The sequence below is a fragment of the Miniopterus schreibersii genome (genome assembly GCF_964146895.1).
Source record: "Miniopterus schreibersii genome assembly, chromosome: 16".
Lineage (NCBI taxonomy): Eukaryota > Metazoa > Chordata > Mammalia > Chiroptera > Miniopteridae > Miniopterus > Miniopterus schreibersii.
This window is the reverse complement of record NC_138116.1, coordinates 18,100,098-18,113,187: the sequence shown is the minus strand read 5'-3', so window position 1 is coordinate 18,113,187 and position 13,090 is coordinate 18,100,098. Positions and strand designations below refer to the sequence as shown.

General features: G+C 56.6%; 1 protein-coding gene across 8 annotated transcripts in view; it reads left to right on the top strand.

The window, feature by feature from the left end:
* Positions 1–13,090, top strand: part of CACNA1G (calcium voltage-gated channel subunit alpha1 G) — a 65,198-nt gene that overhangs the window by 25,311 nt on the left and 26,797 nt on the right. For all 8 annotated transcript variants that reach the window (XM_081162431.1, XM_081162429.1, XM_081162425.1 and 5 more), the window contains exons 10-18: positions 4,206–4,357; positions 5,156–5,341; positions 5,424–5,538; positions 5,620–5,775; positions 10,109–10,193; positions 10,277–10,470; positions 11,272–11,703; positions 12,609–12,709; positions 12,932–13,055. In XM_081162431.1, coding sequence (XP_081018557.1) covers positions 4,206–4,357; positions 5,156–5,341; positions 5,424–5,538; positions 5,620–5,775; positions 10,109–10,193; positions 10,277–10,470; positions 11,272–11,703; positions 12,609–12,709; positions 12,932–13,055 — 1,545 coding nt within the window. The remainder of the gene's footprint in view (positions 1–4,205; positions 4,358–5,155; positions 5,342–5,423; positions 5,539–5,619; positions 5,776–10,108; positions 10,194–10,276; positions 10,471–11,271; positions 11,704–12,608; positions 12,710–12,931; positions 13,056–13,090) is intronic.

Here is a 13,090-nt window from a genome sequence, read left to right as displayed (position 1 = left end):
TCTCCAAGCCATCTGCAGGCTGCACCACTGCAGCCAGATTAATCTTTTTAATACACAGCTTTGCACATCTCCTCCCTGCCCCCCATCCCCACCCCGGCGGCCTCAATGGCAGCCTCAGAGGCTAGTCCAGCCTGAGCATGGAGCAGAGTCATTCTGCCTGGCCCTGCCGACCCTGCAGCCTTGTCCCCCACCAGCCCCTCCACTCTCTGACCCAGGCAGACCACTGGATTCTTGGTCCCGAGCATGCCCTGCCCGTTCCCATGGTTCACACTGCCCCCAGCTGGGGATGTCCCCCATGAGAGTTCTCCTCCCACCTCCTCCTCCCCACTGGCCCACTGACCTCAGCTGGGTTGGAGCTCCTGGGGCGCTCCTGGTGTTTGCTCCCCAGCATGGTGCTTAGTCACAGCCTTGCGGGCGCTTTCCTGCCATGTGTGAGGCCTGTTTCCACTGTCAGTGCCCACGGGGCCACCTGAGCGTGGCTCTCGGCTGGATGTGTTCACAGGCGTGATCTCCTGTGTTCTGCAGAGCAGGCTCACACGAGGCAGTGTTACCCTGTTTAACAGAGGAGGCCACTAGGAATCAGAGAGGTTAAGGGACTTGCCCCAGGTCACACAGGTAGAAAGTCTAAGAGTTGGCGGGTCTCCTGTGTTCAGGTTCAATCCCACCTTTTATCACCAGTGTTGCGCACACCGTGGGCACGTTAAAGGTTAGTTGATGGAGGTTCTGTGGGTTTCAGGGGAGACTTGGTGCTGGGAAGTACTGAACAGCTTACCTGGGGCCACAGATGCTCTCAGGTGACAGGCTGAGGGAGGGGAAGTGTTGGGGCATGGGAGACGGGAGATTTACAGTTAGCATCAGCCCAGAGAAGAGCCTAGGACCTCTGGGTGGGAGAAGCTCAGGCTGCCTGGCCTCAACTCACCAAAGCCCTTCCTGGGTCTTGACATCTGTGAATAGAAGGGAAGATACAGTCTAGACCTGAGAAGGGCTTCCTGGCAACTGAGGAGAGTAATGAGGGGTCGCTGGTACCCTCCTGAGGGGCTTTGAGCATCTTCATGGGCTCTGTATGAGGGTGGCAGCATGGAAAGATGCAGAGAAAGACACAGCTGGATCTAGCTCTGCACCTTTCTAAGTGACCTCCTTTAAGTGACCACACCTTTCAGAGCAGGCCGCCTAAGAGACAGGGAAGAAATGACATTCTGGGAGGAAGGTATTGGCCATGCAGGGCCTGTGCAGGGTGCTAGCAGAAGTTGGCTCCCTCTCCACCCCTTTGCAGCTGCAGTGGCCAGGATCACTGCTCTGGTCCCTGGGGCAACTGTGTTGCTAAGATTTGCCTCTGCTCCCTCATCCTGCATTTGTAGAACATTCCCAGCCTCCGATTTAGTAACTTGGACAGGCCTGGATGTCTGGGGGAGGGGGACTTTTTTCCCATGGGTCATGGGGCATCCCAGGGCCCTGGGATGGAATAGGCATGGGCCCTAAGTGTGCCCAGTGAGGATGTGGAGGGGAGAGAGGGCAGGCCGAGGGAGAGTGTCCAGCCCTCCTCCCCACCCGCCTCTCCAGCCCCAGAGCTGCTTGGAGGGATGAAGTGGAGGCTTCAGGCTTTCCTGCCCCCCCTCCCGCCCCCATGAGAATCCATCATGCAAGCCTTGGGGGCACCCTGCACCATCCTTCTGATGAGGCTCTTAGTTGGTGTGCGAGCGTGTGTGTGTGTGTGTGTGTGTGTGTGTGAATGAGCCTCAGGTACAGACTGTTTCTACTCCAGGGATAATGTTAGGAAATGATGAGAACATCCTCCCTCCGTGCGCCTGGTAGTAGTACTTTTAGGGCTCACTGAGTAAATACATGATAACAAAAGCTACTAAAAAAAGTTTTATTCATTTTTATTGTTGAGGTGTAATGTATATGCTCTATATGCATAGTGTCCTCAGTTATGCTTTCAAATCAGTTTGTTCTTTATACATCCATGTTCATGTGAAATATAATTGTATATATACATTGGGAGACACGTCGTGTATTCAGTCCACCTATGTGTCTGGATTCACAGACCTGTCATTGTCACCGCACTGGGTTTGGGTCCTGCCTGGTATTTATCAGAGTCAGAGCAAGGTGGGTTGGGGGCCTCCAGGGCTCTCCCCACCCTGTGACTTCGAACCTGTCATTCACCGTCTTCTTGACTTCTTTTGTTCATCTGTAAAACTCAGTGTGACCGCTATCGTGTGGATGGCATGAGAATGAACTACTGGGCAGGTGGCAGAGCGACAGGGAGGCAGGCTCGCTGCTCAGGCTTCCTGGCAGACTGGACTTGGGAGCACAGAGTGGGGGCCCACTCTGTCGGAAGGGGCCTGGGCCACGGACCCCTGTCCTGACAATGGCCCTTCCCAACCACATGCACCACACTCACATGCATGACCAAAGGTCCTGTCCTGTCTCTCTGTGGCTTCATTCACTAGGTCAGATGGTGGTGCCCTCTGCTGCCTCACTCACAGTCTGGGCAGAAAAGATTTGATCCAGATCTACTGGAGTGATGGGCTCTGTGCCATACCGGCCCCTATCATGGCCACTCGCTCTCTGGGCCCTGCCCGCTGACCCTGGCTCTGCCCCCCAGGCCTGCCTTTGGAGAGAATGCCTGTCCAGTTGAGAGCTTCTCTCCTTCTGAGCAGCCATGGACCCCCAAATGTCCCTCACCTGACAGTCAGAAGGCCTTTCCTTCCAATTCTCCCCACCTTCCACCCAGGCTGGTCATACAAATTGGGGCCATTAGGATCCATTTGGTGGTGTCCAGGGCCTGGCTCCATGCTTGGGTGGGGTGTCTGATGGGCTAAGGGCTTCATCTGGTTATTTATTTATTATTCTTGAGTGGCTACCATGAACCTTGGACTTTTGAATGGTCAAATGCCCCACCAGATGGACAACCAATCATCTCCACCCGAATCTCCAGCCCTGCCACACCTCTCTTTCTCCCCAAAGGGCTCATTCCTGCAGCTGTACCTGTGATGCCTTCCCTTCCCTCTGCTTGGAGCGACCCCACTCACCCTTCAGAGTTCATTTCAAGTGCTGGCTGCTGCCTAAGGCTTTCCCAGTGTGTTCTTCCCTCACCTTCTGTCCCCACACTCCTGAATTTACTGTCTGGATAATTTATCTTGTCACTGACGCATCTAAGGCCTCTTGTGGTTATTAAGCTGTTTTGTGTGTATACAACTTGTTTCCAGCTAGCTGCTGAGCTCCTGGGAGGCAGAGAGCATGGGTGGCATGTTTTTGCAGCCCCTTTAATACCTGGTGCATTTCTAGGCATGCAGTAAACACTTAATATTGAAAAGAGGAGGGAGGGAGGTGACTAGTGAGCTGGAATAGCAGATGAGATAAAAGTTGTGATTAGTTCTGATGACCTCTTTAGGATGTGTCCTTGGTCCTAATTCCAGATTTGGGTTGGAGCAAAAAAGTAATTACCGCCAGTGTTTTACGTTTGACCAGAGAGGTTGAGAATCTTGCTGAGGGTCACACAGTAAGTTGATAGGATAGGCTGAGAATTAACCCAGGTGTCCTAGTCTCAGGGATAAGCTTCAGGAGCTTCCTTTCTGTGACAACCCTTCTTGGGGTTTCCCTTCTGTGTACCAGCAAGTTTGTGTGCGCATGCAAGTGTTTGTGTGCATATGTGTGTTTGTGTGTGCACATGTGTATGCACGTTTGTTTGTGTGTTGTATGGAAGGAAGCAGGGTAGCCAACAGTTGCCCAAGAGAAGACTGCCAAGTCTACAGAGTAATCGTAGAGCACGTGTGACTTTGCATGTGGCCGTGTGACTGGTATGCGTGTGAGGCCTTGGCAATCATCTTGTGACATGAGCCAACATCGTTGCACTGCTGGCCTAGGCCCGCTGAGCTGACCTGACAGCACAAGACTGGATGGGTCTCAGGGCTCCCAGCAGGAGGTGGGCAGAACCCACAGGGCAGGCCCCAGGATCTCAGACCCAGAGCTAGGAATGGTGGAGGGCCAAGGGTTTCATGTGATGGCTGCCCCTTAGTGAATTTCCTCATGGACCCTTTGGGGGAGGGTCTTCCTCATAAGCCTGAGCATCCAGAACCACCCTGGTCCCCTCCCCCAGCTTGCTGTTCCTGTTCCTCCTCTCCCTGTGGTCCTGTGTTTGGGAGGACTGGGATGAGGGGCTCAGGGACAAGCCACGGCTGCTTCACGCCTGCCCTGCCCTCCAGCCCGAGGAGCTTACCAACGCCTTGGAAATTAGCAACATCGTCTTCACCAGCCTCTTTGCCCTGGAGATGCTGCTGAAGCTGCTCGTGTACGGTCCCTTTGGCTACATCAAGAATCCCTACAACATCTTTGATGGCGTCATTGTTGTCATCAGGTATGACTGCCCCTCCACTGCCTCTTGCCTGAAGAATGACCCCGGGGTACCTTGGGGTGAGGAGCCATGCAGCCTGTTCCTCTGGGGTGAAGGGGTCTGGAGTCAGATCCCCTTCATCCACAGGCCCTGCTGCTCCCCCAGGTGGGGACTCTCCTTGCTCCCCATGCTCCACTCTGCCCTGTCCCTCAACTCTACCCTGCTCAGGAGGAACTTGGCCTCACATCTGCTTTGGCTAAGCCCCTCTGCAGTCTCCTCTCCCCACTTCTACTTGTCCTCAACCCCACTCAGGCCTGGGGTGGGTGAGTACTGGGGAGTTGACTTTGGACAGGAGTTGGAGGAGGTATGAGGCCCAGCCAGCCATCCCTGCTTGCAAAGTGCTTGGAAACCATCTCAGACATCGGCAGCTTGCTTTAGGGTTTCCAAGACCTTGGGAAAGTGCTCCGTCCCTCCAAGCCAGGAGCCAGGAGAACTGTTTTATTGCCTTTTGGAATTGGCTTTAGATTTCATTAGAAGAGAACAAAGCAAATATTCCATAACTTGATGTTGTTGCATTGGCTGATTGAGGGAGAGGGCTGTCCACTGCCAGGATGTGTGATCTCTGGCCTGGTGGGGAGGGTGAAGAAGGCTGGAGCTGTCACCCAGATTCTTGGCATCTCGGAGGCCCAAGGGCTGGTCTGTGCCCCACTTTCTCCGACTGTGCTGGCAATCCAGGCCCCCGGGTGCTGCTGCCCTCTTGTAAAGGGAGGGGCAGGCGGAGGGTGGGCATGCGGCAGGCTCAGGCTCCCCCTCCCCTTGCAGTGTGTGGGAGATCGTGGGCCAGCAGGGGGGCGGCCTGTCGGTGCTGCGGACCTTCCGCCTGATGCGGGTGCTGAAGCTGGTGCGCTTCCTGCCGGCGCTGCAGCGGCAGCTCGTGGTGCTCATGAAGACCATGGACAACGTGGCCACCTTCTGCATGCTGCTCATGCTCTTCATCTTCATCTTCAGGTGAGGGTGGGTGCCAGTGGGAGAAGGGCCTCGGGCAGGGTTGCTGGGTCCTGAACCCATCTTGTGGCTCCTGTGTTTTCAGCATCCTGGGCATGCATCTCTTCGGCTGCAAATTTGCGTCCGAGCGGGATGGGGACACTCTACCGGACCGGAAGAATTTTGACTCCCTGCTCTGGGCCATAGTCACTGTCTTTCAGGTGCGAGGGAAACAAGACAGGGCGGGCAGGGATGGTGGGGTGACCCTGGTAAAGGCCCTGACTCGCATCCTCTGTGCACAGATCCTGACCCAGGAGGACTGGAACAAGGTGCTCTACAATGGAATGGCCTCCACGTCGTCCTGGGCTGCCCTTTACTTCATTGCCCTCATGACCTTTGGCAATTATGTGCTCTTTAATCTGCTTGTTGCCATTCTGGTGGAGGGCTTCCAGGCAGAGGTAATCCCTTGCCCAAAACAGTTTACTTCCAGGAGGAATCGGCCGCCCAGCTTGAGCTTTGGTGGCCTGGCAGGTCCTAGAGCGAGCACCCTTCAGATTAGGTGGGGTGACTAAGGATGGGAGGCTCCAGGTCTCAGGAAGCCCCTTGGCACTCAGGAAATGGGGTGGTTGTGGGGGGTCTTTGGGTTCCCAGGTTAGCTGCCCAGTGGGTTTCTCCTTCAAAGTCGGCCAAACCCCTCCCCAGAAAACTGGACAAGTGTCAGCACACAGTGCAGCTGGACCCCTCTTGGAGACATCTGTGGGGGACCTATCTGAGCTGAGGGGTGGGGGAAGCTTGTGTGCAAGTCATCTAAGCTCTGACTGAGATGATGAAGATGCCACCAGGGCCCGGGCAAGGCCGAGCTGCCCAGGGTGAGAAATGAGCCCAATTAGCTGCGGGCATGGCAGAGATGAGCGTCCTATTTCCAGCTCAGGCTCCATCACCTTCGTCACAGGCAGCGTCATCAATTAATATTGACTTACATTGATCCTGCCCTTGCTGGGCCAGGGCACAGCCTCTATCAGAGAGGCTGCACCCTCCTCCTCTCCCTCAGCTCTGCCTCTCTTCCCACCCCAGGCCCAGCCCAGTGCCTGGCACAGAGCAGGTTGACCCAACCTAGAAATGCTCCAGTTGGGCGTGGAGATGCTCTTGGTCCAGTTCTCTTTGGGTGACCCGGATGGAAACTCCCGCTGTGGCCTGGTCTATAAATACCCAGCACACGGTGGAAAAACAAAAATCTATTTTCCGCCTTTTTCCCAGCCTTGCAAGGGAGGGCTGTTCCCTGAGGGCCAGGCTGGTGGGGTGCGGGGGCATCTGCCCCTCACTGGCCTTCTCTGGCTTCTCCTGTAATTCTGTGGTTACCCATTATCGCATTTCTCCTGCTGGGTGAAAGCGAGGGCAGTGGGTGGAGCCCTGCCTCCCTGATGGCAGGGCATCTTGCAGGAGGGAGGGACATTGGTGCTCTCCCTGCAATAGGACACCTATTTAGCGGTTCCCTGGGGCCTAAAGGGTTAAGGGGTGCCACTATGCTCCCACAAAAGCCAGGATCTCTGGGGAGACCCACCACTTTCAGCCACTGCTCTTGGTCCGTAGGAGGAGCAGAGTAGGGACTCCGTCTTTCAGACCCTTTCAAACCACAGCTCCTGACAGCTAAGATTCCCTCAGAAAAATGTCTGTGGAACTATGTGGAGGGAAATGGAAAGCGCCCCAAGCCTATTCCGCTCCCCTCAACTAGCTGATAGCTACCTCAGCCGTCCCGGAGGTGCTCACCACAGACAGCCCCCTCCCCACCACTGCCTTTTTCAGTGAACACCTTGTTAAATCAAGTGCCACTGAGCCGGCCCGGTTGCTAGGCAGCAGCAAAGTCTGTGTGTGGGAAGAAAGCAACCTGGCCCTAGGGCCTGGCCTGGGCACTCTGGCCCTCCTAGTGGCCTGTGGCTGCCTCAGCCTAAGGAGTCAGCCAGGACCTGGGGCACATCTTCCTCAACACTCAGAGTACAAGTGACTGCTGGGAGGGTCTCACTCAGGGCGTGATGCTTCCGGTCTGGGTGGGATGGAGAAAGGATTTGGGGGCCAACACTCCCTGCATGGGGGTGGGCAGTGGCATGGCCCTGAAGTGCATGTGGAGGGGCTGGACCAGCTGCTCACTGTCCTGCACGTGATGAGCCTGTACCTGGGTGGGGGGCGGTCACTCAGTGCCAGTGACCTGGATGCCTCCAGAGGCACCTGCCTTCTCCTGCACCAAGTATCAGGGGGCTGCGGGCTGCACCAGAGGCTCTGAGGGAGCCCCACAATCTGACAGGGGAGACTGGTTCTTTCCGCTGTGATGACGTGAAGCCACCCGCCTCCCTGGAGGAAGTGGCTGCCTCCATTTTGTTGGATGACATTAGCAGGAGCCTCAAGAGTGGCCCCCTGCTGGCCTTGCCACCCTGCCAGGGGACGGAGCCGGCTGGCTGTTGATTTCCTGACTTGTAGGGGGCAGCGCCCTGAATCCTGGTATATTTATCATCCACACACTTAATTAAATGAACAGGCAGCAGGCCCTGTGTGAGACCATTAATTGATATTAAACAACATCATAGCTGTCATCCCAGTGTTACTTGTCACATCCCATCCCAGTTGGAGGGACCAAGGCAGAGCGTATGGGAGTTAGGAGTCCTATTCTCAGCCCTGACCTTGTCTCCTCCCCAGCCTCTCACTTCCACCCACTCCTCCTCCCTGCCTTCCCTGTCCATTCCCCAAGCCTGCCGGCTCCCAGCCAGGAAGGGGGAGCTGGAGTCTCAGGTTTGAGGCCCCGAGGCACCTCTTGCTCTCCGTATGACTTGTGCAGTTTTCTTAACATCTCCAGACCACAGGTGCCTCCTCTTAGATTGCTCTGGCAGTACCTGCTTCCCACCCTGCGAGGAAGCGAGCTAGTGTTAGCGAAGCAGTTCCGTGACGCCTGGCGTGCCCCACTGAATGGTGGCTGTTATTAGGATTATCCGGGGGCTTGAGCTCCTTCCCTGCCCTTGTCCCCATCTTCGTGGGCTCCGCCCTCACCCTCCAGATTCATTCTGGCCCTAGAGCCTGTGGTTGAATTCTGGAAGGCCATCCTCTCCCCTTTCCTCTCCCACCCCGTGTCTCGTTTCCCCTGCTGTTGGGTTTGCATCTCTCCTTTTCTTCACCCTCTTTGAACACTGCTGATGTTTGAAAGCCTGAGCGCCTGTGACCAGCGCCCGTCCCCTGCCTCCCCCTCTCCCTGTAGGAAATCAGCAAACGGGAAGATGCGAGTGGACAGTTAAGCTGTATTCAGCTGCCTGTCGACTCCCAGGGGGTAGGTACGCGATCCCAAGTCGGCATGCCCCCACCCTGTGCCCCGTCCCCCCTCCGCTCCGCCTCTGTGTCTCTGTGCTCGTGTTCATGCTCAGCTCCAGTGCAACCTGTGGTCGCCGTGGTGGTCATTGGTGTCGTGAGGCTGGCTTCGGTTTTAAGTCCCTTCCCCCTTGAGGACATCGAGGAGAGGAGCCTCCTTGCCTCTGCCCCATCCACCCACAAAGGGTATATTCCGTCCCCAACAGACTGGTGGATGGAGGGAGAAGGAAGGGACTTAGAATCCTCTGTGTGCACGTGTGTGGCACACCGCGTGTGCTTGCCTACGCAGAGGGCCACTGGGAGTCCCGGTTGCCAGGCCTCAGTGGAGTCCAATCCGTGGCCCAGACCATGCTCCCCCATCTCTCTCCCTCCCCCTTGCCCTGAGCCCCTGTTGGAGACCCCACAAGCTGCCTCAGCTCAGGACAAGTCTTTGGAGGATGTGGGGATAGGGATGGCTCTTGCCAGAATGTGCCAGAATTTTAAATCCACTTCCCAGCCTCTGGCCCCTTGGCCACCCAGGAGGTCTAGCAGGTGTTTGGGAGACACACTCCTCCCCTGGCCCCCACACTGAGCCTGTGCCCTGCTGTTTCCTGCACTGGCACCAGAATTCAGGGCGAAGTCAGGATTCCCGCAGGACCCCACGGTGCTGCACATCCCGAGCAGCCCCCTGGAGATCCCACTTGATAATTAAAGGCCTCGTTAGGGACGTAAACTGAGTTAATGGAAATGATCCCCTGAGATGCCAATTACGTAATATTTATGTCCTTATCAAAAGTAGCAATCAAGTATTTTTTAATAACTTCTTAAGGAGAAGTGTGTAATTACTGGGGAACCTACTGACCTGCTAAGAAGGAAGAAAAACTGTCCCAGAAACAGAGAGAGAGGTAAAAATGGGGCCAGGGAAGGTGGGGGACTTTGGGTAGGACGGAGGGAGAAGCAGAGGGACTGAAGTGGCATCCTTGGGTTGAGCCACTCTGCCTGGGGTCTTTCAATTTCCTTCTGGGGTCCTTGGGTCTGAGGCTCAGAAAGGGCGGCCGTGGAAGGAAGGCAGAGGGCACAAGTGGCCTTTGGAATGAGGCTCTAGTGACCACTTCACTCAGGTTCCCAGCTCCTTCTGGCCTGTGCCACCCACCCACCCAGCTATCCTATCCTCAGCCATTCTTGGAGCCAGTCCCAGCCAGGCTGGTTGTGCTGTGGGCTCTGGGGTTAACAGTGGCCTTCTCTGAGGTATGGCTGGTGGGAGGCAGAGGTGTTGGGGACCTTGGCGAGCCCTGGGCCCCAAGCTTGGGTGGTCTGGTTTACGCCAGTGCATGTGTCGTGCCGTGGTTGCTGGTTCCCGTGGCCTATATGTAGTGTGTGCGTGTAAAGACAGGGAGAACTCCACCTAGCCCGTCGACCCCTGCCCAGCCAGGTCACTAATGGCCAGCTGCTCCCCTACCCTAGGGAGATGCCACCAAGTCCGAGTCAGAGCCCGATTTCTTCTCACCCAGCCTGGATGGCGATGGGGACAGAAAGAAGCACTTGGCCTGTGAGTATCTATCCTGGGGGTACAGCCTGTGGCCCTGGGCCAGCTTTGAGTGGACTCAGGGTCTCCCCATCTCTCCCCTGCAGTGGTGTCCCTGGGAGAGCACCCAGAGCTTCGGAGGAGCCTGTTGCCACCTCTCATCATCCACACGGCTGCCACTCCCATGTCGCTGCCCAAGAGCTCCAGCACTGGCCTGGCTGAGGCGCTGGGCCCTGCCTCCCGCCGCACCAGCAGCAGCGGGTCGGCTGAGCCAGGGACAGCCCACGAGATGAAGTCACCGGTAGGGGTGCCTATGGATGCCCAATGGTGGGAGATGTGAGGACATCAGGAGGGGAGAGAGGATGGAAGTGGGCAAGCCTGAGAAGATACCCCAGAGCCATGGTGGACAAGCCCCGGGAGATCAATCAGGGCTGGTAATGCAGGCATGTGGAAGAACCGTGGCCTTGGGTTCTAATCCTTCTGTCCCCTAACTGAGAACCTCTGAGCCTCCTTGTAAAGTGTATGTGTGTGCCGGGGGAGGGGTAACCCCTACCTCCTTAATACCTTAACATAATAATAGCAAACCCCATCCAGTCACTGATTCTGGGCCACACACCATTCCAGACCCTCCTCATAGTGTTCTAGACACATTGAATCCTCACAGCAGCCGTGTGAGGTAAGTACTGTTACTATCCCCATTTTGGGGCCTGCATCTCAGGTTGCCCAAGTGATTTGTGGGAAGCTCTGAAGCAAGTAGGTGACAGAACCAGCATTTTAGTCCAGGAGGTTGGTGTCTGGGCCAACGCCAGTGGCTCTGGCTATTATTTTATACTGCCACCAGCTGGTGATAAGACTTCTGTCACCAACTAAATGAGGAATAGGTGCTAGTATCCTATCTAGTTTACAGATGAGGAATTGGGGTACAGAGAGGTTAGTAACTTGGCCAAGGTCGCACAACTGGTTGGAGTAAGCCAGGACCTGAATCCAGGCATCTGACACCTGGTGTGATGCCAGGGAAGCTCACAGGAGATGGAGTGTGTGAAGGGGATGCAAGGCCACGTGGTCCTGGCTGAGACCACCCTCTCCTCTGCTCATCCCCCAGCCAAGTGCCCGTAGCTCTCCACACAGCCCCTGGAGTGCAGCAAGCAGCTGGACCAGCAGGCGCTCTAGCCGGAACAGCCTGGGCCGTGCCCCCAGCCTGAAGCGGAGGAGCCCGAGTGGGGAGCGGAGGTCCCTGTTGTCTGGTGAGGGCCAGGAGAGCCAGGATGAAGAGGAGAGCTCGGAAGAGGAGCGGGCCAGCCCAGCAGGCAGTGACCGTCACCATAAGGGTTCCCTGGAGCCGGAAGCTAAGAGCTCCTTTGATCTGCCAGACACACTGCAGGTGCCCGGGCTGCACCGCACAGCCAGTGGCCGCAGCTCAGCCTCTGACCACCAGGGCTGCAATGGCAAGTCAGCCTCAGGGCGCCTGGCCCGGGCCCTGGGACCCGACGACCCCCCACTGGATGGGGACGATGGCGATGACGAAGGCAACCTGGTGAGGCCCCTGTGGGCACAGTGACCCCCTCACCCCCAACCTTGAGTGAGAGGAGCTATGCCTGTCCTGGGGCAGGGATGGACAACCCCTCCCAGCTCTATGGCATTCAAGAAGTTACCATAACACCCAAGGGATATCAGGGGTGCTGGCTCTGGAGGCCAAGCTTCGAACACCCCCTGTATTCCCTCTCCTGGCCCTGCTGAGTCCCAGATCCTCCTCATGCCTGGGGCTGTGGCTCTGAGGTCCTTGGTGGATATGAATGGTTTCGGGCAGCTGTGTATGAATCTTTCATGGCCCTCCCCCTGTGACTCAGAAAGACCCATCACTCATCTCTTCAAACTGATGCCCTCTCCTGTCCCCCTGTCTCATCTGGACCTCATCACAGCCTCGACTTCACACCCATCCTTATCCGTTAGCCCTCCCCAGCCCCCAGCCCCCAGCCCCCACCTTTAACCCTGGGGTGGGGCACAGGGATCAGGGACCTCCTTGTCAGCACGTAAGGAGAAGGGGCCAGTGTCTCCTCATCCCAAGTGTGTCTTTGAACAGACGGCTGTGATGGGTACAATGTTTGATAATTGATGCACTTCCAAGCCCAGCAGGGAGGGAAGGAGGGGGGCAGGCGGGGACTGGGCTGGAGTCAGAGATGGGAAAAGAATGGAGAGCTTGGGCATGGGGGAAGGGAGGGCGAGGGAGGAGGGGAGAAGATGCAGGATGTGCGGGATGCTCGGGACAAGAGGGGGCTTAGAAGGAGGTGGGAAGGTGATTTTAGGAATATAGGGAGAAAAGCACTGCAGAGGGCTGGGAAGGTAGGCAAGGCATGGGAGCTGTGGAGATGCTGTGAAAGAGTGAGGGGTTGGGGACTTGGAGGCCTGGCCCTGCTCACATCCCTGGTGATCCCTCCACAGAGCAAAGGGGAACGGATGAGAGCGTGGATCCGAGCTCGGCTCCCTGCCTGCTGTCGGGAGCGAGACTCTTGGTCTGCCTACATCTTCCCTCCTCAGTCAAGGTAAGCAGGGGGCCCCTGACCTGTACCCCAACCTCTCCTTCTCACGGCAAATTACCCCGTGATATCATCCCAGAGATGCTAGAAGTGTCCCCAGACGTGGGAGTGTGTGAGAGAGCGGTCTCAGGCTGAGAAGGCCCAGGAGGGGTAGGGTCCTCGGGGCAATGCCTCTCACTGCTACCCTGCCCTGCCTCCCACTCAGCCTTGGCCTCTGTCTTGGAGCAGGTTCCGTCTCCTGTGTCACCGGATCATCACGCACAAGATGTTTGACCATGTGGTCCTCGTCATCATCTTCCTCAACTGCATCACCATTGCCATGGAGCGCCCCAAGATCGACCCGCACAGCGCTGTGAGTCCCCGAGACTACACACAGTGGCTGTTGAG